Source organism: Cephus cinctus, unplaced genomic scaffold (genome assembly GCF_000341935.2).
Source record: "Cephus cinctus unplaced genomic scaffold, Ccin1 Ccin1_scaffold0235, whole genome shotgun sequence".
In the NCBI taxonomy this organism is placed as follows: Eukaryota; Metazoa; Arthropoda; class Insecta; order Hymenoptera; family Cephidae; genus Cephus; species Cephus cinctus.
In genome coordinates, this window is record NW_014332951.1 from 79,833 (window position 1) to 101,917 (window position 22,085).

The following is a 22,085-nucleotide window of genomic DNA, read 5'->3' on the forward strand; positions in this document are numbered from 1 at the left end:
GTATATGAATTTTCATGGGTTACTGATATAGTGAACAAATTTTTTATTTTAAAAATCCTTATATTAATTTCAAAGTTTGTATGTAGAGGTTTTTAAGGTTACTGATTTTTATTTTGATGACAAAATTCAAAAATAAAAACAAGTAAAGTCTTAAAAATTACAATTTTGTTTACAATATTAGGTCCGTAATTTCGAATTTCGGAATTTGAACATTAAAATCGTAATTAGTGACCTTAAAAACCCTTATACAGGATATTCCATAACACCTGTTGGAACTTTTAAAGGTGGAAAGTGGAAGATATTTCAAATCAAAAGTTCCTCTTTTATTTTTTTCTCCGATAGCTATTTACCAAATTATGAACAAATGAAGTCAAATAATCACAGAGCGCGCAGACACCACACACAATTCCGGTACAACGTGCGCGGTGCCCCACTCACTGTACAATCATTTGGTTTCTCCAGAATTTTAATGAAATAACATATGAAACGGTTGATTAAGAACAAATTTATAAATAAATGAAGTAATTAACTAAAATTGATTAACAAATAATATAAATATAAAAAATAAAGATAATAGTGAAATTGTAATGCAGTTGAATGAACAATTAGGGAAGAAATACAGTACAATAGGAAAGTGGAGAGAAGTTGGTGTCGGAATAACAATCTCTCATTAGTTACTAATCAATGTTTAATTTATAAGTATTAAATTATTCTTAGAAAGGCCGATTGACTTCGGCTTTAGATTCGAGTTTAAAATGTCCGCACCTGCTGAAGCATTCCTTCATTTACCATGAGTAGGGATCTAAGAAAAAAAAATTTTAATAGCTATAAATAAAACATTATTTAATAACTAAAGAGAGATTGTTATTTCGGTATCAACCCCTCTCCATTCTATTACTTCTTTCCTAATTGTTCATCCAACCGCATTACAATTTCAATAATGTCTCTATTTTTTGTTATTTAAATTACTTGTTAATCAATTTTTGTTAATGATCTTACTTATTTATGAATTTGTCCTTAATAAACCTATTCATAAGTTATACTATTCAAATTTCAGAAGAAACCAAGTGATTGTAAAATGAACAGAGTACCGCGCACGTTGTATCGGAACTGCGCGTGGTGCCCGCGCGCTATGAGATTGGTCGACTTTATCTGTTCATAGTTTGGTAAATAGCAATCGGAGAAGAATGAAATAGGAACTTTTGATTCGAAATATCCTCCACTTTCCATCCTTAAAAGTTCCAATGGGTGTTATGGGACATCCTGTATAAAAATTTCTATGAAGATTTATGTTAGTCCTTCACATTTTTTGCCCGCGTTTCAAATTCTCGTCTCCGAAGTGAAAGGGTTAACGACAAATATTTCACAATATCCTATACTGCAGGATTAAGCAACGAATTAGATCCTAATAATTAGTAGTTTCCCTTTTGACTTTACAAAACTACTTTTATGAGTGAAAATTTAGTGACCGATAAGTGTGAAGACATAAGGCATTTTATACTTCAATTAGATTGCTTCTGCTCATAAACAGTGAAAAACAGTTTAAAAAAACAGACTGAATAACAGTATGAAATATTTTTCATTTCTCTTTTTGTCTTTCAACTAATTAGCAACAGGATTAACCTTTTCGAGAACTTCGGGCGGTTCAAGATTTACTACGTTTAATTCAAGCTCATAGTTATTAATTTATTAATGTTTCATTTGTTGATTGAGTTCCCAAATAGAATTCGTAGTAAACTATACATATAGTAGTATATTATATTAAATTATAGTAAATTATAGTAAATTTCCTCCATTTTTTAAATCAAGACAGTAGAGATGATTGTCTACTAGTTTGTCTCACTAATAGTGTTCTAATGCTGTTGCTAAGTGCTATTACTTATTCTACTATCTGAAAATGTAACACACTTTCGTTGAACGAAAGAATGTAATGGCGACGAACGGAAGTTGCTTTATTAGCTAATATTAGAAAAAAAAGGGTAATAACTTTGCACTAAGCACAAAGCATATAATTTTGTTTATAATATTATAGTTTATTACATATTTTATTACATTTTATTCTGTGTCTCCACCGCTAGCCCCATTGCCATACTGATGGCTCTACTGCACAGGTAATTCATTATGCACAACTATATGTTAAAAATCATACATCAGTATTATATTGTAATGGTTTTTTATAAGGATTCTGCTTCATCTTTTACTGATACTTGTAATTCGATGGTTAATTAGCGATAATGCGGATGGCAAGATGGTTATTTAAAATTTAACTATCATATCATGGAAAAGGCTAAAGATGTTGCACTGATGTGTATACTGACGAACACACTGATTCATTTAACATCATTTTGTATGAAATTTTTTGATGAATTGAAATGGTACACTTATTATCGGAAAATGTATGATGTATTATCCATGATATTTGTATTACATATTATATTTAAACATTCCAATACATATGTGGGATGTGCGTATTGTTTTGTACACTGCCCCCTCCCCCCTTTCTATTCAATCATCAAACACTCACTTTTTTCTATAAGAATTTAACATAACCCACTGCCACTGAAATATATTTAAATAAATTCGATATCCTAGGGTTATGAGGTTTCGAAGATTAGCATAATCTTGCTTCTCAGAATACAGATGTATGAGATGTAAGTATATAGGTATATGAAATCGCGACTCATAGTACAATAATAAATAGAACAATTTCTCATTCAAGAATAAGATGAAATGTAGAATTATATTTTTGTGTTAGTTACATCAGCTATTACGGCGATTGTCACAAAAATACCGAAAACTTATATGTATTTCTTGGAAAAATATTGGTTTTACTAAACTATTATCTAACAATTATTCTTCACAAGTTTAAGACGAATTATTTTATGACCTAAAATGTTATTTAGAAATTAGTGACTAAAATTTAATGAGATGCTCATTATTTTATGATTGCTTTCGATTGTCTAGCTTCGATTATTATTATGAAAAAGTTCTTAGTCTGAAAACCAATGACATTCTAGAAAAATTAAGAAAAAATTCAATAATTAAAAGAAAACATTTTTTTATTATTTATTCTTTCATGGACAAAAAAATAATGAAGTTCTCTTGTACATCGGCAATAGAATTAAAAGTTAAAAATTGTAAAGGCACATCTGCTTAATATTTGAACAGAGGTTAAGAAGCAGATGTGTTTTCATCACGCAAATTAGTAGGAATTCACGTTACAGTACATATGTAATAAAAAACCAAGAGTTGGAAATTTTGATAGGAGTCACATTTTCCAAAAGGCGTCATTTCTGGAGACACTTCAATAACTATATATTCTTCTGCATACATCTTACACCATTTTCAGTTGCTTGTTTTATAGTGTACAGATATTCTTGGTACTGAATATTTCAACTTACCATCTCAGAACTTCTTACACTTTACACTTTACTGGGCCCGTTATGTCAAAGACGATTCAAATGTAGTTCCTTACTCCCAGTCAGCCGCCTTTTCTCTCATGTTTCATGATCTTATTAAAATCACGATATCTATATATATTGCCTTCTTATATCGCGAACTTGCCACGTACAGTTCTTGCAATTTTAGAAATTGTTATCGTACTGCTTTTTTGGCACATCTGTGGACGATGACCTGGGATAACTTATCATTCTCCACCACCATTTATGACAAGGTCAACTTGTCAACTCAATAAATATGCATACTCCTAAGCGTATAGCTCGGGTTCGGAGTGAACCAGTTGCCTGAGAAAGCGCAATTGCGCTTGTTACACCTATCCTTGGGTCAGCACTATCAAGTCCTTCTAAATGTTAAAGTCTGATAGACTCGCAAAAGAACGCCATTTCGCTTAACCGCTCCTCCGATGTTATGGTCTTCTTACCTTGTGCAAGGTATGTGCACTCCCAGTTTTTCCGAACGATAACTTAAATAATCACGTTGCTATATGTTTTTCAAATTCCGCAGGTATTGATCGTGATAAGCCTGATGCTACAAGAGCATTCGATTACCTCTCTCTTTTTTTTTTAAACACGCTATGCTCTGCATGATACTCGAAAATCTGTTCCCTTTCAAGTCAAACACTAAGAGCCCTGACTAAATTCTTTTGAGCTAATTTCATTTCCATTCCTTCAGTTATATATATCATCTTGGATATTTTCAACTCTTCACTTATGTACTTTATGTTTCTCCCTTTTGAAAGAAATCGCACATCCTCCCTAATGACCGAAATCTACATTGAAAGTCCCAATGCTGACAAATGGGCAGTGTTTGGTCCAGTTCTGAAATCGAGTTGAGCCAAGTGTTTGGGACCAAGCCTTGGGTTCTCAAAATTGGATTAAGCTTTGGCAAGTTCAGCTTGGATCAAGCCTTGGCATCCCAAACTCGGACCTAGCTTCAGCCAGGCATTGGAAACTAAACCGTGAAATCCCAAGCTGGGAACAAGATCTATTCTTTTAATTTTATACATAATTTCGTCACCTGCCCTACTCTATCCCGAGCAGAAAGGTTAGGCATATTTGATATACTATTAGGACCTGATCACGTATCTATAGGAGGCACCTTATCTGGCATACGCAATGTCATTGCGGTCAGAAATTGATTAGGTTTATGTAAGGAATCCCTGATGGAAAAATTAATGTTATTATATTATCAAATAATTTGTTTGAACAGTGTAACAAAACGTATATGTATAAGATTAACAAATCATGACCGATAACCATATAAGAGTTCTTCCAGGGCTGATATACTACTTTCTAACATATTCCCTGATGTTATTAATAATAGAATGAGTAACGTTGTTTTTGGTACTATTATGTATCTTATAAACGGAACTTCGAAATTAGAGTGATTGATGAAAAATAATTTAGCATATATGTATATTCCTTCTTTTATCTTGATAAAAGCCAACATAAATTCCGGAAGAAGAACTTAAATAATTTCTGTAATTTAAAAGAAGAAGTTTGAAATTCGTGATTTTTACGGGTTTTGTTGTTCTAGTGTTAATAGACAAATAGGTATTATGGCAGTCGACAAATTCTAGTATATCAAGACTGATCCCGTCTCCAATGGCATACATTTAATTTCGTTAATATAATGTTTGTAGAATTTAATGTGTACCATTCGATTGAGTAAGTCTGTAAGTTAATGTAAGTCCAGTTAAATTTATGCAAATATTTTTTTAAACTATATTTTTGTACAATTATTTTTGTCTGACAAACTTGACTGGAAGGTATCATTCAAAGCTTATCTAGGCTTACGCTAAGCCTGGTGACAATATGGCACGTCAACAAATGAGACAATGGCTTAGTGTTACTTGATTTCTCGTAACCGTTCCATATTATCGATCTTGCTCTCCTCTCGCGTGAACTATAGTCCCTTGGGGAAGTGAATTACTAAATAAATAATAAATAAACATTAAATAATAAGTCATGATTTTTCTTGCATGGCTGTACAGAGACAATTTTGGGAACCACAAGTATTCAAACAGAAATGTTCTGAACAAGAGCTTTCCATTTCTAAACATGATCTTTCTATTTCTGTTCAATCAGCCGAAAAAATTATATTTTCTTGAACCTCACGCAGGGTACAGGAAACTGTAGATCCAAACTCGATGAAAGAATGCTTCTTTTCTCTGTAAATTAATACTTTATGATCTAAACTTTTCAGATTTTTGATACATTATTTTATATAAAACTTACAGACATCTGTTTATAATTTTTATGTGAAAACAATTTTTATGAAATGTTTAGTGGAATAATTGCAATGGTTTTGAAACTATGAACTGAATCAAAATTCTAAAAAAACTAAGACTATAGAGTGTAATGGCCTCTTAAAATTCAAACGTGTATAACTCGAGAACGGGTTTAGCTACAGCCCCCAAAATTTGCAGGCATGTGCAGCTCTATAATCCCTTCATTGACTATCATTTTCGTTATGATTAAAGCTGCAGCTCGGATTTTATATCGTTTTCAAATTCCCCAAAAAAGGACGTTACGACTCTAGCGATCGCAAATTTTGTGATACTCGTCTAAATAGTTCTTAACAAACAGATTTGTATTCAAAGTTGCTTGGTATTGTGTTTGGGCCGAATCCATTAAGTAGTTTTCATTTTATGATATTTTGAATTTTTCGAAAAATCAACTTTATCGCTGTAACTAGCGCTTACTTCAACGAATCAAACCGCAATTCTCTGCAAGTATGAATTATCATCTAGCCGTAATAAATATGAAATTTGGCGAAGATCGGCCAAGCGGATCTAATTTTATAACATATCGAAATGTCGCGGTTAGGTAGTAAATGAAGATTCATCTATGAGGAAGCCAAAGATTAAGAAAAATGAAAATGCTTCCTCATATAGAGACTTCGTACACTACTTACGATTCGAAGGAAGTAAATTGCAAGTTTCAACTTGCGGGTTCTTTATCTTTTGACGCTACTTTCCCAACAGTCAGAAAGTATTTGACAAAGATGCTAGATGTTGATACTAAAACTATGATCAAATATCGACTGTCGGTAACATGGGCAGTGTTTATTTCTACATCTCACAGCCACATACCGAAATAAAAATTTCGAAATACTCACTAGTGCTATGGACAGTATGTAAACACAGAAACTTTCATTGATATTTAAAAGAAATTGCCCTAGAATTGAAGAAACTTCATATTATAAATAAAAATTATATTATTTTAGTGGAATGCCATTGGCAGCACGTGTTATAACGTGTTTTCGTTGTCGGCCCACGCATCCGTTACTCACTTATGTGCGACTTTGATATTTCGTTGCAATTTTATCATTTTTGAATATTCAGCCAAATCAAATTTCTCAAAAATATCAGACCCACGCTGTAAGAGGATGTCAATAGCTCCGTGTAGTTGTCCGTAGGTAGGAAGAGGCATAGTGATATTGAAAAAGATCATTGTATTTAGGGGCCGTTTATAGCGGTTCGAAAGCCAGGACGTTTTTCTCCCTGGAACAGCGCAGAAGCTGGTGGCTGTCTAGACCGAATAAGTCGACCAATCGAACCTTGAGGCATCGGGTATTCTTCTGGGAGCGGGCCTAAGCGTAATGAGCGTGGTCTGTCCAGCTCGGTTGGACAGACTGTAATAGTCGGGTAGTCGGGGCTTCAGGCGGTAAGGATTTTGTGGACGTGGTGCTTTGAGGGGGTGCTCACGTGCGAGAGGATACGAGCAGCCCCGAAGTGCAATTGGCCAATCCAATGGGAGATCCTCCAGATCTTCTCCAGAGACTTGCTGGGAGTGAGTGGAACATCGAAACCAGCTCTCTGTAATTCCGGGTCCCTTATGGGTAAGAGCTCGGCCGTACCAAGATTCGCGGGGGGAGTTCTGGTGATTTCGGCTCACGAAAAACTCTCAGAGAAGGTTAGTAACTTTACGAACACTCCAAACGTATACTTTATGTGGACGATTTTTAAATTTATCTGAGATATCAGCCAATAGGCATGTAGTGAAGCATTTCGACAGTTCAGAGTAATATTGAACTTATCTGTGAATAGATGCCATGTAATATATTGCATACGTATGGGTTGAAGACCTAGGTGATAGTGATTGGACATGCGTGCTTTATCTCCACCAATATGTTATGTCGGCCTCACGATAATTCATGGCCACGATGTTACGGCCTGACGTGAGTCGGCTGAAACAAAATTATTTAATTTTTGTTTACTAGGGTCGTGCCTCTGTAAAGTGCTAAATCGTACTTATCCGTGTTCTTTTGAGTTTAATTAGTATATAACAGCACATTACAGCTCGAAGCGATACGAAGGATCTTCTTATATCTACAGGGCATATGCAGTAGGAACAGTTATTCTTGTTATCTTTATGTTCACTGAAGATTCTTTCAAGTTCTTATCAAGTCCTATGCGTGAGTGACCGTTTGCGGGAGCATCAGGAAGATAGCATAGGTGTCGTGATCAAGGATCAGGCAAAAGGTATTGCTTTGGTATTTATATATAACGATATTGTAAAGGTAGGCTTCTTGCCACTTTAAGGTGCTAAAGCACGCATATTTGCATTTATGTTCCTTGGTCAATAGCTAAGGTGAAGATGACAATCAAACGATATATCTATGGAACTAACAGACTTACTTCTTCTACATGAGGTGTGCATGCCAATGATAAATAAAGAAATTATTTGGACTTAGAATTTAATAGTGATGGCTTAGGTTTCCAAATCGTGAAAATAAAACATGGCTTAGCATAGTATAATGAAACAATTAGTTTGAAATACAAATTAAATGATATAATCTGGTGCAAAGGAGATTATGTGTATCTACTAATGATGGGAAAATGAACAATAGTGTATGTGTGATCGTCAGCTTGTTTTGTTCGATTTACGAATGTTACATGTAAAGATTTAAATAGTGTGAGTTACTTACCGGAGGGTGAGCAGGGAGAGAGAGAGAAGAGCGGCAAGAGGTGCTCGACGATAGGGAGGTTGAACTTGTTGAAGGGAGGTTCTTCGCCCAGCCCTAAGGTGGACACTCGCACTAAACGAATGCTTTAAACGAAATGCCAAGAATTGAATTCTTTTTGCGTGAATGCCCGGCACTGAGGTGATGCACTTTCTGCTTGGCCCTAAGTTAAGCTAGGTCAAAATAGGCCTTAAGGTATTAGATTGACATAACACTGGACTGACGCGGACAATCGGCTCAAGACTCTGGAAGGGATATTCCTTTACCAGAGGATTGATTAGTAACTGGCGGCGATCGCTGTCGATGTTCGTAAGGAAGACTTTGAATTTGGATGAGATTGGGTGTATTGCCAGGAAGTTTCAGGAATTTGGATACGTGTTTTGGCGTTATCGGGGTTGTTGCACCAGATTGCCCATGCAGGTTAGTGCATTCATCGAATCATCTTGGATGTGAGGTTAGTGAGAGGACGGGAAAGGTAGTTGGTAGGAGTCCTGAATTGGCGGTTCTGCTGTGCCATATTAAAATGCTTTTTAGACACCTCACTTCTGGGTATTCCGTTCAGCATTAATATCCGTTCCATTTTCAATCCTTGTCTGTCGTAATCTCTCTCTCTTTCCTTCTGCTCATCCACTTTTAATGTCTTAGGTGTAGGTGTAACTTCTGGAAATATGAGAGAGTGTGAGATGTCGTGTATAATCTAATGATTTCCCTTAATTATTATAATCTATAAATTATAGTAGGTAACGCACGTTCGTCGAGGGTCAGTTACCATCGTTGTGGTCCTTGACCTTTTGCTCTTTAGAAAATTGAGTTCAAATTTTTCACGAAAAAATTCAATTATTTGCAATTAAATTGCACTTTGTTATTAACGTTTTGGAGATTATTGAAATTCAATCCCTGAAGGGAAATATTGAGAAAATGTGTACAAAACTTCATTACGATTGGTTAATTAGTTTTTGAGTTACCTTGCATGCCAATTTTGAAAATGTAATTAAAAAAATAAAATTATTTTATTTCGACAAATAAAAACTCTGTAAAACGACTAACCGTCTAATCAGCGATTCCTGCGCCATACAATAACCCTTCCAGCCAGTTGAGTCTCTCTTTGAGCTTTTCGAGATTCTTTTGATCAAAAACTACTGTGGGGGTTCTGTCGAGCAATTTACTTATTATCGAAGTCTTCAGCGTGCGACCTACAGTGGCACCCGATGACTAACAAGGAAGGCACCTTAGATACCCCTCCGATTTCGTTCATTTTGAAATATGTTATTCTCCATCAAATGTGTGTTTTTTTATAGGCGGAAATCGACCTTTCTCGGAGTTCAGCATATTTCCCATCGAGATAAATGGGATAAATTGGAAGATAATCCTCACGATGAATAATGAAAATGCATTTTAGTTGATCCTGGTGGGATGAATGCATGAAAATTTATAGAGGTTGAAAAATAAGAAATTTTTATAACAAAAAATCATCGATTCCATTTTGATGAAACTAATTGCATTTGAAAATATTTAAAAAAAAGTAGGAGATACATGTTTTTGCATTTTTCGAAAAAATGTCGCTCAAGGGTGAACCATCCCTATGCCGGTGCAACCAATTTCTCATTAAAGTGGCATTAGTTTCTTCAAGTTTGTCCCTAACTCTAGTTAATGCTTAAGAATGCTTCTGTTACAGGAAAAGCAGAGGACCGCGCTGACATATTCTAACCTACCTTATTACACATGCTCTAGTACGGTTCCATCATGTAGACCAATTATAATGGATTGAACAAGTTTTTATTCTTACTGTATAAATTCTGTCCGAGTAGTGAGTGGTTGAAATATAATCAACTGACAGTAAATATGACATCGACTTACTTAATACTCGAAGGATTTATATTCCTAAAATGCATAAATATTTGTTCATATTCAAATAAATGTTTATTTAATATAAATAAGTTTTCTCAGAGTAGATACCATGGCCTGGATCTGCATTATATTTAAATAGTAGATTAAAACACACCGTCAGTTGTAATACGCTGTTGTAACTCTGAACTTCGTCCTACCTTATTTTGGCTCTAAATACCCACATTGATCTAGGATTGACATCACATTGGTCAAAGCTTGGACAAAGGCTGGGCCTTAGACCAGCCCTGAGTTTCAATGCAGGGTCAAGAATTGATGCCAAGCTTCGGTCGATATTATCATTTCGAAATTCGCCCACACTTGCGCCATGTCAAATTTCAATGACGTCCAAGGTTTGACTAGCATTGGCTCAAGCCTAGATCAAGATTGCGCCATTTTTTGACTCCTACATCGTGTTGTGCCTGAACATCTCGGCAACGGAGGAAGTTCGGCTCGAGAGGTTAGATTAAAGAGATTTTTAGGATCGTTACCGATTAAGGAGTTAAAACTCGCGTGAATATAATAAAACGGTAACAATTTATTGAAACAAAACAAGAGCGATGATACAGTTGATTGACGTTCGTCGACTTAAAAATGAATAAGTGCAGTAATGTATTTCACTATCTTCTGTACCAAGACTACTCCTCGAAAATACCTAATCCGTTCGGATTCTGACTGTAGGTTAGGTTAGTCCTTTTTTCGTGGGTACAGCCATAAGCTGCACTTCCGAAAATATGTCGAATGGGCATTTGCAAGTTTGCGAGTCGGAGCTATCAATCGCCAGCATGTTTGCCTTTCTGACTTAGCGCATTCATGCACGTGTCGAATGGACGGCCTGGCGATCGCGCTGTCCGTGGGGCCAGGAGACTCTCGGCACATCAATCGAATGCCGGAGCAATGAAAATACGTTTTGATGTTTTAGTGGTTTTAAAACGACTAGTTTTCATTTTTCTTAGAGATCGGATTAGAGACTGAACGGTATTCTTATTCCATAATACGACTAATGTAGTAAAGTCATATTTATATTATGACTTGTAGTGCATTTCCTGTCCTATGTTACTCTGATGATCCCAACACTGTGCTTCGCGGATCCTTCAGGCGTCAGGTGCATCTGTGCAGCAGCTCACTTCATCGGGCCTTTAAATTTATAATTCGCAATACGTCAACACTGGGAGTCCTCTCGGCTGGTCCTTTCCGCTAGCTCTTAATTAACCATGGTAGAGGGGAACGTAAAGGAGGGCGAGTATTTATAGGAATCAGCCGGTTTCTCCGAAATGAATAACATGGTGGGATTTAATTCCGACAATTGCGATTTATTCGCTCTAGGTAAACGAGTACAGTCGGGTAGTGTATACGAGCGGGATTCTAGACAATTCTGACAAATAACGTGGCTACGGAGATCGTCTGTCTCTTTGGAGCACGTTCCGAATCTTCTACCGCGAGAACACGTGGCGGGGCACGTGGCCGCCCACTCCTCCTGCTAGGATGCACCAGCGGACGTGCTGCATCCCCTACCGATGTGTTGCGCTGCCCCGGGGTGATAATCTGGATTGCACTTACCGATCCTCCCGGTGCACTTTGTCTCACCCACGGTCTTACATACAGGTCTGGAAACTTGGGCCATTTTAAGGTGGTGGGGGTACATCACTGTCCACGTTTTAAATAGTTCGCTTCATAACCATGCCCATCGCTTTGATCATGGCATGTCGGACCCGTCTGTGTACGTCAGTTGTAGAAAAGAGATGCATATAGGTTAAATATCGTTTTCTCACTCTATCAAAACAACATCCAGTGACCGTCGCGACTCTTGCGGACAACAAGGAACTATAGAATCTGTGGACACAAAGCGATGCACCCCACACCCCTAGAGTTTCATGACTTGTATGTAAGATCGTGGTCTCGCCTCTCGTGGTTGCCGGCTCCCCTGCAGTTGGCCGGTCTCTCGCGCACTTTCTCTTACTCCACCGGTTCACACTCTTCGCATAAATCACCATCGAGGCCCAGGGAAAAGCCAAGCCGTCAATAATCCAAATTCAATCCGCACACAAACAGAGAAACAAAACTCGCGATAGCGGACTCGAAAAACCGTCGGGTCTTCTCGTTACACGGTTCCTAATGAAGATGATCTTTCTTCGGCATACCGGTCCGGGGATTACCGAAGAGTCCCGAATTCACCCAAATTAGTTTAATCGCTCTCGCCTCGGTTCGGTTTTCGCTCTCGGCGCCACTCTCGCCGCGCGATCTCCATCTTTTCGGCGCTCACAACCCGCCAGTCTTCGGGCGGCACCGAGTTTTTCCGAGCCTCCTCGATGTCCGGGTTCAATGCTGCTGGTTCCACTCCTCGACTCCCTCTCGCCACGATCCTCAGCTCTCGTGGGTATTCTATCGGCAGCTCTCTTCGGCGATACAGCTCTCCGTTTTCTTACGCTTTTTATGGAACGGGCCGTCCCGCGAACGCCACATTACTGACTAGAAAAAATAACCTTATCCTTATCAGCCTAATTTTGAATTTCTTAGTTTTAACTTTAAATTTAACTAGAGCATTATCGAAAACCCCAGTATATCAAGTTTCATGGTATTTTATATAATAATTTTGAAATAAAAGGGTGAAGAAACACATATAACACCAGGTGTTCTAAAATTGACTCCCTTAGCAACACTCTATCCTTTGTAACAAAAATGTTACTGTAAATTCCTCCTCGCCACCTGGCTCGAGGGCACCACTGGCCCCGAGCACGATCATTGCGTATATTATTGATAAATACTGTTTGTTACGTATATTAAGCGTTTTAGGTCGATTGTATTTAGTGTAAGATCCCTTCCCTCCACCCTTTCCTCCCTGTCCCCATCCCATAGGGCACTAGCTCGGAGTCATCGAGGACCACCAACGCAGACCTTCTTCGAGGACCTGTCTCCAGGGAAGGATCGCGAGAGTGGCTACGTTGCCAAGGCAGCGGAAGGCAGGGAAGGCATGGGCAGTGAACCAGCTGATCGAGATCCGTGGGGATGATGGCCATCCAGATGCTCAACCATCACGAGTATGCAGCCCCGGTGCAGTTCCGTCACACGGGTAGTAAAGAGGCCCGTGTGACAACGGTGGAGCCCTCTCCCTCCAACTCCGCGGACCTGCCCGGGAGGATTTTGACAGGCCTGGAGGCCGCCCGGTGCGTGACAGCCAGCCCATGGGCCGGCGAAGCCAGTGCCGTGCCATCCGCTTGCAAGGTCCTGGAAGGCCTGCCAGCGGAAACAACAAATTCCCTGCAGTGCCGGAACTGCCAACCAATGATGAAGCGCGTAGCCCTCTCGGCCCAGCGTACGAACCAATCCCGGAGGCCCTGGAGGCCCATCGAGGGAAACATCGACAAGCGGAAATCTGCATATCACCACTTCCAGCCAGGGTACCGTTAGCGATAGAGCGATTTGCAAATTTTAGTGAGAATGAGTTTTTGAGTGCGATCTGGGATTATTGTGTCGAGTTTTCCGGAACTGCTGAGTGAGTATTGAGTAATTACGTTTTCCTTTTCCCTTTCCCTACCCCCTTATCTATTTGCGCTTTGAGATTTAATAGATCCCTTTTTGGATTTAGCGAGCCGTCCCCACGTGGATCGGCTTTTTTGTATTTCGAGTAGTTTCTTTTTTTGTATTTCAGACGGGCCTTCCGCCCAAAGTCTCGAAGCCCATGGTGTGTTGCGTCCCTTTCTAGCGACCCTCCATACCCTCCTTTTTCCCACCCCTCGTTTATTTTGAGTTTCATAACCGAGGTATTTATAAGTAACCGGGAACCTTCCACCCCGAGATCTCCTCACCTCTCCACCGTGCTAGTTGTGCCTTTTGAGATTCGTGTAAACATTTGAGGACCTTCCAAGATCACTGGACGGTACTACGCCGAATAAGTAGCTGGCGCTCAGATATTGTTTGCGTGCTATTCCGTGCCGGTAACTCATCCCTGCCCCTGCTGTCCCCCTTATCCATAGCGTATTCCTCCGTCCTCTTCCTCATCAAGTCCATTTAAATCTCTTTGACACCGCGTGCTCCCCAGCGAGCACCCGCGTGCATTGTTTTGTTTCCGTGTATCGAGAAGTTATCGAGTCATTACATTTTGAGTTGCAATATTCCTTTTTATTTTATTTTCTGTAATTTCTTGTACACCGGTATTTGTTCTCTTAATTATATTTTGTTACATATTCCACACCGTGTTCCCTTTACTTTTCGAGACCCTCCCCGTCGTTGCGATAGCTAATTTGAGTAGACCCTCGATAATTACCAGAGCCCAGTACGTCACATCTTATACAGTTAATTAAACGATTGGGAAGATGTTGACAAATCGTATCTCAGTTCTAGGCAATCATCGGAATATTTTCCTAGAAACTGGAGAAGGTAGATTAGGTAGTTTTTATCGAAAATGATGGGACAAACCTGATTTGTGTTTGACCAATCTATGTATACTCTTCAAACTCTAATCAAGAAATTTTTTATAGAGTGATCTATCCATAAACTGATCAATATTTTAACTAATAACTAGCCAAGATAAACTAGTTTATGTTCGTCTAAAATGATAGGACAAATACCCATCAGTTTTTGACCAGATTTACTTGCCAAATACTAGCAAGTTGTTGCAATCTCTAGCAAGATTATAGTCAGTCACGAGTCTCGATTTCTAGTCGGGTCCGCCTATCTGCACTCGTTCCGCTATAATGCTGTCACTTTGTGGAACTCGTTGTCAGAGAGCATTTCATTGATCCTTCACTAGCTGTCTTTAAAGGGACATAGTCATCTCAAAATTTCTAAAAAATTATTTTGTATTATTAGACTTTCAAGGAATTTGTTTCAAAATATAGGGAAAAAATATTCAGTTTGAGAGGAGCATAATTTTATATTGATAAAACCTAATAACATGAAAGTATTGACCGTATCGATAGTTTTGCGATTGAAATATGAAATCTTCAACATAAAAACATAATTGTGGGTCCACGGTGAACCAATAATATTTAGAATGAGATGTTAAAATTTACGTCACTTAAGAGGACCCACCCCCAAATTTTTAAATGATTAAATTTTTTCTTGCATGTTTATAAAGAGAACATTCTGAGAACCACAAGTATTCAAAAGAATATTCCAAACAAAAGCTTCCCATATTTGAAAAAGGTCTTTCTATTACTATTCAATCGGTAAAGAGAATTACATTTTGTTGAACCTCGCACAGGGCACAAGGTGACACCGTAGGTCCAAATTGGATCGACAATGCTTATTTTCTTGGTAAATAAATGCTTTATGGGATGAATTTTTTGCTTTTAAAATTATAATTTTACTCAAAGGGCACAGACTTTATCAGCTTGATCAAAATTGTAAAACAAAAAACTTAAACCATAGAACATTCTTTTACAAAAAGGGAGCCCCTGTCGATCTAATTTGGACCTACGGCGTGACCCGTACTCTACGTAAAATTCTATAAGACGTACTTGTAGGAAATTAATTTTAACTTTTAGCGGATGGACTCGTTTTTGTACGATTTTTACACTTCTTGACTTAGAATTTTAAAACATATATTAAGTGATATTGTAGGAAAAATATTACATCGATGTGGAGCAAAAAAAAATAGGCTTTCCGTCCAGTCCGATGACAAGAATACAAATTTTTCGTAAAACACTTGTGTTATTATTACAAATATGTAGGAAGCAACAAAACACTTGATATTTATGATTATCTTTCATATTATTCCTGTAACTTGAAGTTACTCCCGGAAGAATCGGTAAGTGCAGTTGAGATAAACGTCCCGGAGCCATGCAGTGCACCGGTCGGGGATGAAGTGCATCCGCTAGTGCATCCTGGCATGAAGAGTGGGGGGCTGCGGGCCTCGCCACGTGTCCTGGCGGTTGCAGATCCGAACCGTCCACCGTCAACAGGGATGACCTCCGCGACCGAGTTTTGTGTTAGAATTGTATAGATCCGCGCTCGTATACATCACCCGACTGTACTCGTTTACTTAGGTAAAATAAAGGGCCATTGTTGTAATTAAATCCCACCGTGTTAGTTATTGCCAAAGAAGCCGGCTGATTCCTGTAAATACTCGCCGCCCTCACGTTCCTCTCTACCATGTCGGATTAAGAACTAGCGGGAAGATCCGGTCGAGAAGACTCCCGGAGTTGACGTGCCGCGGATTGGAAATTAAAGGCCCGACGAGTCGAGCTGGTGGAAGGATGTACCTCGCGCCCAAGGGATCCGCGGAATGCCACGTTGGAGTCATAGATAGAGCGTAGGCAGGAAATGCGTTACACCACATACTATTATTCTCCTTTCCTCTTCCTCATGCGTACATCCACTTATGTGGCTATCATGTTGTTGATTAGTCATTCCAAGTATCCTGATCTTGTTATCGCTCTTTTTCTACTGTTTTTTTTTAATTGTTTACTGTTGGCCTGGATTTTATTTTAATATTAAGGTCAACTAATATAATGATCAAATACCGACTATCGGTACCACCGACTATGTATATTAATTTTGATCCCCACATCCCATGGCAATAACACTGTACTATGACAGTCGATTTATGAAAATAAAAATTGACTGATAAACTGATATTCGTCAGAATTTATTGAGCTGAAAATCAAAATTTTATTCAACTTTATTCGATTTCACTAATTCTACTTAACTTTATTCTACTTTTTCACCTGATATTGTGTATTGTAACATGGCATCAGGACGACACATTTCAAAAGTCCAGGCCTCCGTACGCTGCCGAAAGAACGGCGATGCTTCCGGCCTCCATCTCTAAAGATATCGTAGGTCCGGGGTTCGAGAGGAGGGAACGGGGGAAAACAGTGGACCGGCGGCAGAGGCACGGGGCCTTTTCGGGTTGAGAGCCCGCATGCAAGGGATGCCCAACCGTCGCGACGCACTGTCGATACCCCGAGAACTTTAACGGGTTACGATTTGCGGTTCCGCGGGGAGGGCGCCGGAGAGGAGAGTTGCTTTGATTTTTGACCTACCGCGAAGAGCGGTAGGGAAGGTAGAGAGTATATCGCGGAGAGTCCATGTGTAAGGATTCGGGTATCCGGCAGACCACGAGAAAATAAGTTCTTCTTCCGTGCTCGGGAGTTAGCTGATTCATCGGATAATCGTATATCGCGATTGTCGGGTTTTCTCGCAGAGAACCGTAGCTCCCAGTTTTCTTTATAGTATAGTGCCGGTGTATAGCCCAGTGTGTGATACCGAGTGCCTAGTGAACGCCGTCGTGGACCCGAGGCACGGCACCATCGAGGTAGGGGGAAGAGACACGGCTACCACTATTTGAATTTATTAAGGGGTTTATGGGACAGCCAGTTTTGGGTAAGTACCATGAATGCGGTCCTATTTAGAGAATATCTTGCGCGCAAAGAGAGCTGAGCGGGAGTGATGCGGATACAGGTATGCCTAGGGTGCCATGGCGCACATGGCGCACACTCCCTAGGAAGAAAAAACTCGTCTTCAACGAAACCTGTTAGTACGCGTATCGCGCCGCGAAGATATTCGGGGATTTGGTAAGTACACCAAAATAGGGACAGGTGTTGGGCAAGCAAGCCACCACGACTCGGATTAGTCGTGAGCCGCTGTTGGGGAGCACACTGTACGCAACGGGATTTGTATTGTGAAATCCTCCGTTTACTTAATAGTCATAAACGAAACGATATACTACTCGCTGCATAGGTCATTTTGCACACCTATCCACTAACTCCGAATATTCTTCTTTCGCCCCCATGTATCTCTCTATCATTTTCAGTGCGCTTAGACTAAGCCGCCGGGAAATGTGGAAAACGGCCGTGGTGAGTGATGGTGGTGCGGGGAAGCCGCACAATTAGATTTTCGGATCTTCTTTTCGATTTCAGCACGTTCGGAGTGGCCACAGAATATTTGTAGGCAACACCGATGAACGGCATACGTCACACTATACAAAGTATATTATTATAGTAGAACGTACTGTAGGTAATACCAACTTGCACAATTGGCTATACGTTTGCACGGGTCTCGAGATTTTTAGCTGGAACTTTTCCATTTTTGAGTTTTGAACTACTTCAACTTTTTGTTAAAAAGATGAAGTATGTATAAAGCGAAATATGAAAAAATTCATTTCTTGAAAATAATTCTTTCTTTTAGGTGAGTTGACTTTATTATTTTACCAGACGCTTGGCCAATGTTACTAATTACGGTATATTATTTTACAGACACATTTTCGATGAAATATATTTTAAGAAAATTTTTTAAACTTAAAAACCAGTATGACCCTTCAATTAAATAATTGCCACGTCTATTCATTGAACATTTTACCTAACATATAGTATGTAGAGATTACAGAAATATTATAAAATATAAAAAACACATCTGATCCCGAAAGGAAATACGTGTGGAGGGCATACTTAAATATTTATTTTGGGATTCTTACCACTTTAAAATGCTTACGCACACCCAGCTGTTTTCTGTATCTCTTTCCGTGGACATGGAGTGGTGATCGAGTCCGTAATTCTTATGTAAGTGGTGAAAGGAAATTAGGTACTTTAGAAATGATTTGAGTAATGCCAATGTATGTTAAGAAATACGTGATATCTATTATGATACGATGCAGGTGTTTGACCTCGAGTTCGATTTTAATAAGATGCGATGAACGCTCTACAATTCATGTCGTGCTCGTGTGGGTGATGGGTTTGTGTTGTTTGTGTTTCAATAATTGAGTGAAAATCGTGTAAACGTGTCGGATATTTCTATCGTGTGGGCGTGAACAAATTATATAATCGTGTGTGATATTTAAAATATACGTATGTCATATGGTAATATGATAATAGTAGTAGTAACGTAACGAACTCACCAGTGAAGTTAAGAAAGAGGTATGATAACTTGGCTGAGATGAATTCCCGAAGGGAACTAAGTAATCCAAATGTTACGAAAATGGTCCTTGTCCTGGTTGCTAGGATAGACACTGACACTCGTGTAATGGTTGCTATGCATAAGGACACTGAGTTCTAAAAGGGGTAGAACTTGTCGTGATTCACAGGTTGGTTTTACTGTTCAGCCCTAAGGCGAGGAAGACAAGATAGGCCCTAAGGTCTCTTGGCTAACACAACTGTTTTCGCACTGAGTTCGCCTTTGACTCGAATTTTAATGAGAGTAAAGTGTGACTGGTTTAGATCAGACTCCTAGGTAGACAGACTATTTCCCTGCTCGATCTCAGCTCGAGGAGTATATGGACCCAAAGAAGGGATGTAAAACTGTCAATTCCGTGCATTCTGGAATCGTGGGACCGCCGCGGATTGCTCTTGGTTCCCGCGGTCTTACCGCGTTATCGATGCGTACTCTGGGGTTCGTGATCGCGAAGTTCTCTGATTCTTGCGGACCGAAGCTACAAGCTCTCCTACATTTACTGGTGAGTTCCTGTGGGAACACACCGTACATGGACAGTTCCCGTGGACTTACAATTCTATGGTTATTATTATCTTATTTCGAACTTATACTACGGAGGAGATAAGTGCGCGTAAGGACCGATCGTATTGAACAATGTTGCCCGCAAAAGAAGTAGGGTACAGGCTATTTGGTGGGCATCTGTGGGCGCAGTTGCATCAGACGTAACATAACCATGACCAAATCATACAAGTTTAGGTATTTAAAGTGTTACATACTTGCAGCGCCCACATTATCGGTGATAACGAAAAAAGTTTCCTATAAAAGTTGTTCGATATGAAGGGGGCCATCATACGAGACTATCATTCTTTTATCGGTGGAAGTGTTGAAACTGGATTAACCGTTTTAGTACCGACCGAACGACTTGTACCTAAGTGAAAAATCCGAGGCAATTTGATGTAACTTAGAAAGATTTGAGAGAAAGATCATTTAAAAAAAAGTAAGAATGATATTTACGAAATTCAAAAATGGAACATATTACGAAATAAAGGAAGAATCCCTAAGGTTTTTATGAATTTATTTTGAACCAGAGTTCGGATCTGATGAGCACAATTGGGGGCGTTCTGCTTATCTGAAACGAAAAGTAATCAAACTGCATTTTAATCTATGAAGTTTGAACTAGTCATTGAACTAGAATTATCAAAAAATATTGAAAAGTTAATTTTTGGCAACTTGTTGAACTCTTATCGTCAATTTTTGTGTTTTTTTTTTCACGACTTCTTCAGTATGACAAAAAACGGCTTGATGAATCACAATTATTCTAATTTGCACAGTGTCTAAGTGTCTACGTGAGTACTGAATAAGTTCATCAAATTTCAAAGGAATTTGTTTGATAGATTTCGAGATACCGTGTCTATCGATTTGCAAAATACCGTTTTGAGAAAAACGCGTTTAAAGGTTTAAAAACGATTATGACCAATAAAATTTCGACTCACACTTAATCTGCTATGCCTGGTCCATAAAGTGATCCTTCAGTTTCCTCGGAAAAGTCACGTCACTCTTACATTTTCTGCAGACTACATTTGTAGAAATAGCAGAAAAAAACGGAAACAAATTCTAGCATACAATACACAAAACTTGTCACCATTGGCTCCAAACACCTGGCCTGTCCAGACCTGTAACTTCCGAATGGCTTCTAATATCGGAAAATCACTTCCCCCACATATTGGATGTACGTACACTATATTTGGATGCAATTAATGTAAAAAAATCGAATTTTTGAACCAGTGCCACGGGATGACCCCCTTAATATTATTGATAACTTTCACAAAATAATGCCACAAGAAAAATATTCCTAGGTAAGTATCACTTTCACTCTGCACTCGAATACGTCTCGAAATCAACTGGAGACAAGCCGCCAGTAAAAGAGTATATACACTGGACCTCAATAATGGTGATATAGCGATGGACGCAGTGCGGTGAGGTAAGAGAGGAGACTGGGCGGTGACTGTCGTCTTACCTGGATACGTGCATGCAACGCAACGAGCGGTATGGTGTGAGCAAGAAGGGAAAGCCTCCTACGGTGCATCCTTTTCGCACAGCATGAGTGGAAGCGAGAAGGCAATAGATTCCTTAGTCGCATCTATCCACAATGCGTTGAGAAGCTAGACGCTTATTCCGAGACACCACGTCACAACTATCTGTGTTTGTCGCACTGACGCTGTGCGACGAGGATGGGTAACCAACAAGTCGCATATATCATTCGCACCGGTGAGAGACGCGCAGCTGCTTCTCGCTCCTTACGGGTATTAGCTGTCCCACCTATAGAGCATTCTCTCTCCTCCCTCTCCCTCTCCCTCTCTCCTCCTCAGAGAGAGAGAGAGAGAGAGAGAGAGAGAGAGAGAGAGAGAGAGAGAGAGAGATTCTCTTGAATGTTATCAGTTTTTCAAAACTTTTGACCTCTGTTGGTAGCGCGTTATATATTTTCACTCCTTCATAGAACATGCTTTTTTGGGCACTTCTAGTTCTCCTGAATTCTATTGCGATATTTTCCGCTTGTCGTGTAACCCTATCAGTTTTAGATGTCACAATAATGAACTTATTCGCTACTTCTTTGGGCATCAGATTCTTTACGCCCTTGTAAATATATATACACACATTAAAGTTTAGTCTCTGTCTCACACTCATAAACTGAACCGCTTGTAACATAACTTCTATCTTTGTATACCTGCTGCATTGCAATATGACACGCATCTCTCTGTTTTGCGCTATCTGCAGTTTATTGAGCTCTGTCTCGCCCATACATACTAACAGTGTAGCACAATATTCAAAATGTGGTGCAATCATTGCCTTATATACGACGCATCTGGTGTACGCTGATGTATATTGACCTATCCGATTCAAAAAAC

At 39.1% G+C, this 22,085-nt stretch overlaps 1 protein-coding gene across 10 annotated transcripts in view; it reads left to right on the forward strand.

The window, feature by feature from the left end:
• LOC107265723 (voltage-dependent calcium channel subunit alpha-2/delta-4) overlaps positions 1–16,328 on the forward strand; it is a gene marked incomplete at its 5' end in the record, with an annotated part of 73,653 nt that extends 57,325 nt beyond the window's left edge. The window contains 2 exon segments of one of the 10 annotated variants that reach the window (XM_025082973.1): positions 2,079–2,111; positions 16,043–16,328. In XM_025082973.1, coding sequence (XP_024938741.1) covers positions 2,079–2,111; positions 16,043–16,064 — 55 coding nt within the window. 10 annotated transcript variants of the gene reach the window in all.
• Positions 16,329–22,085: the final 5,757 nt, after the last annotated feature.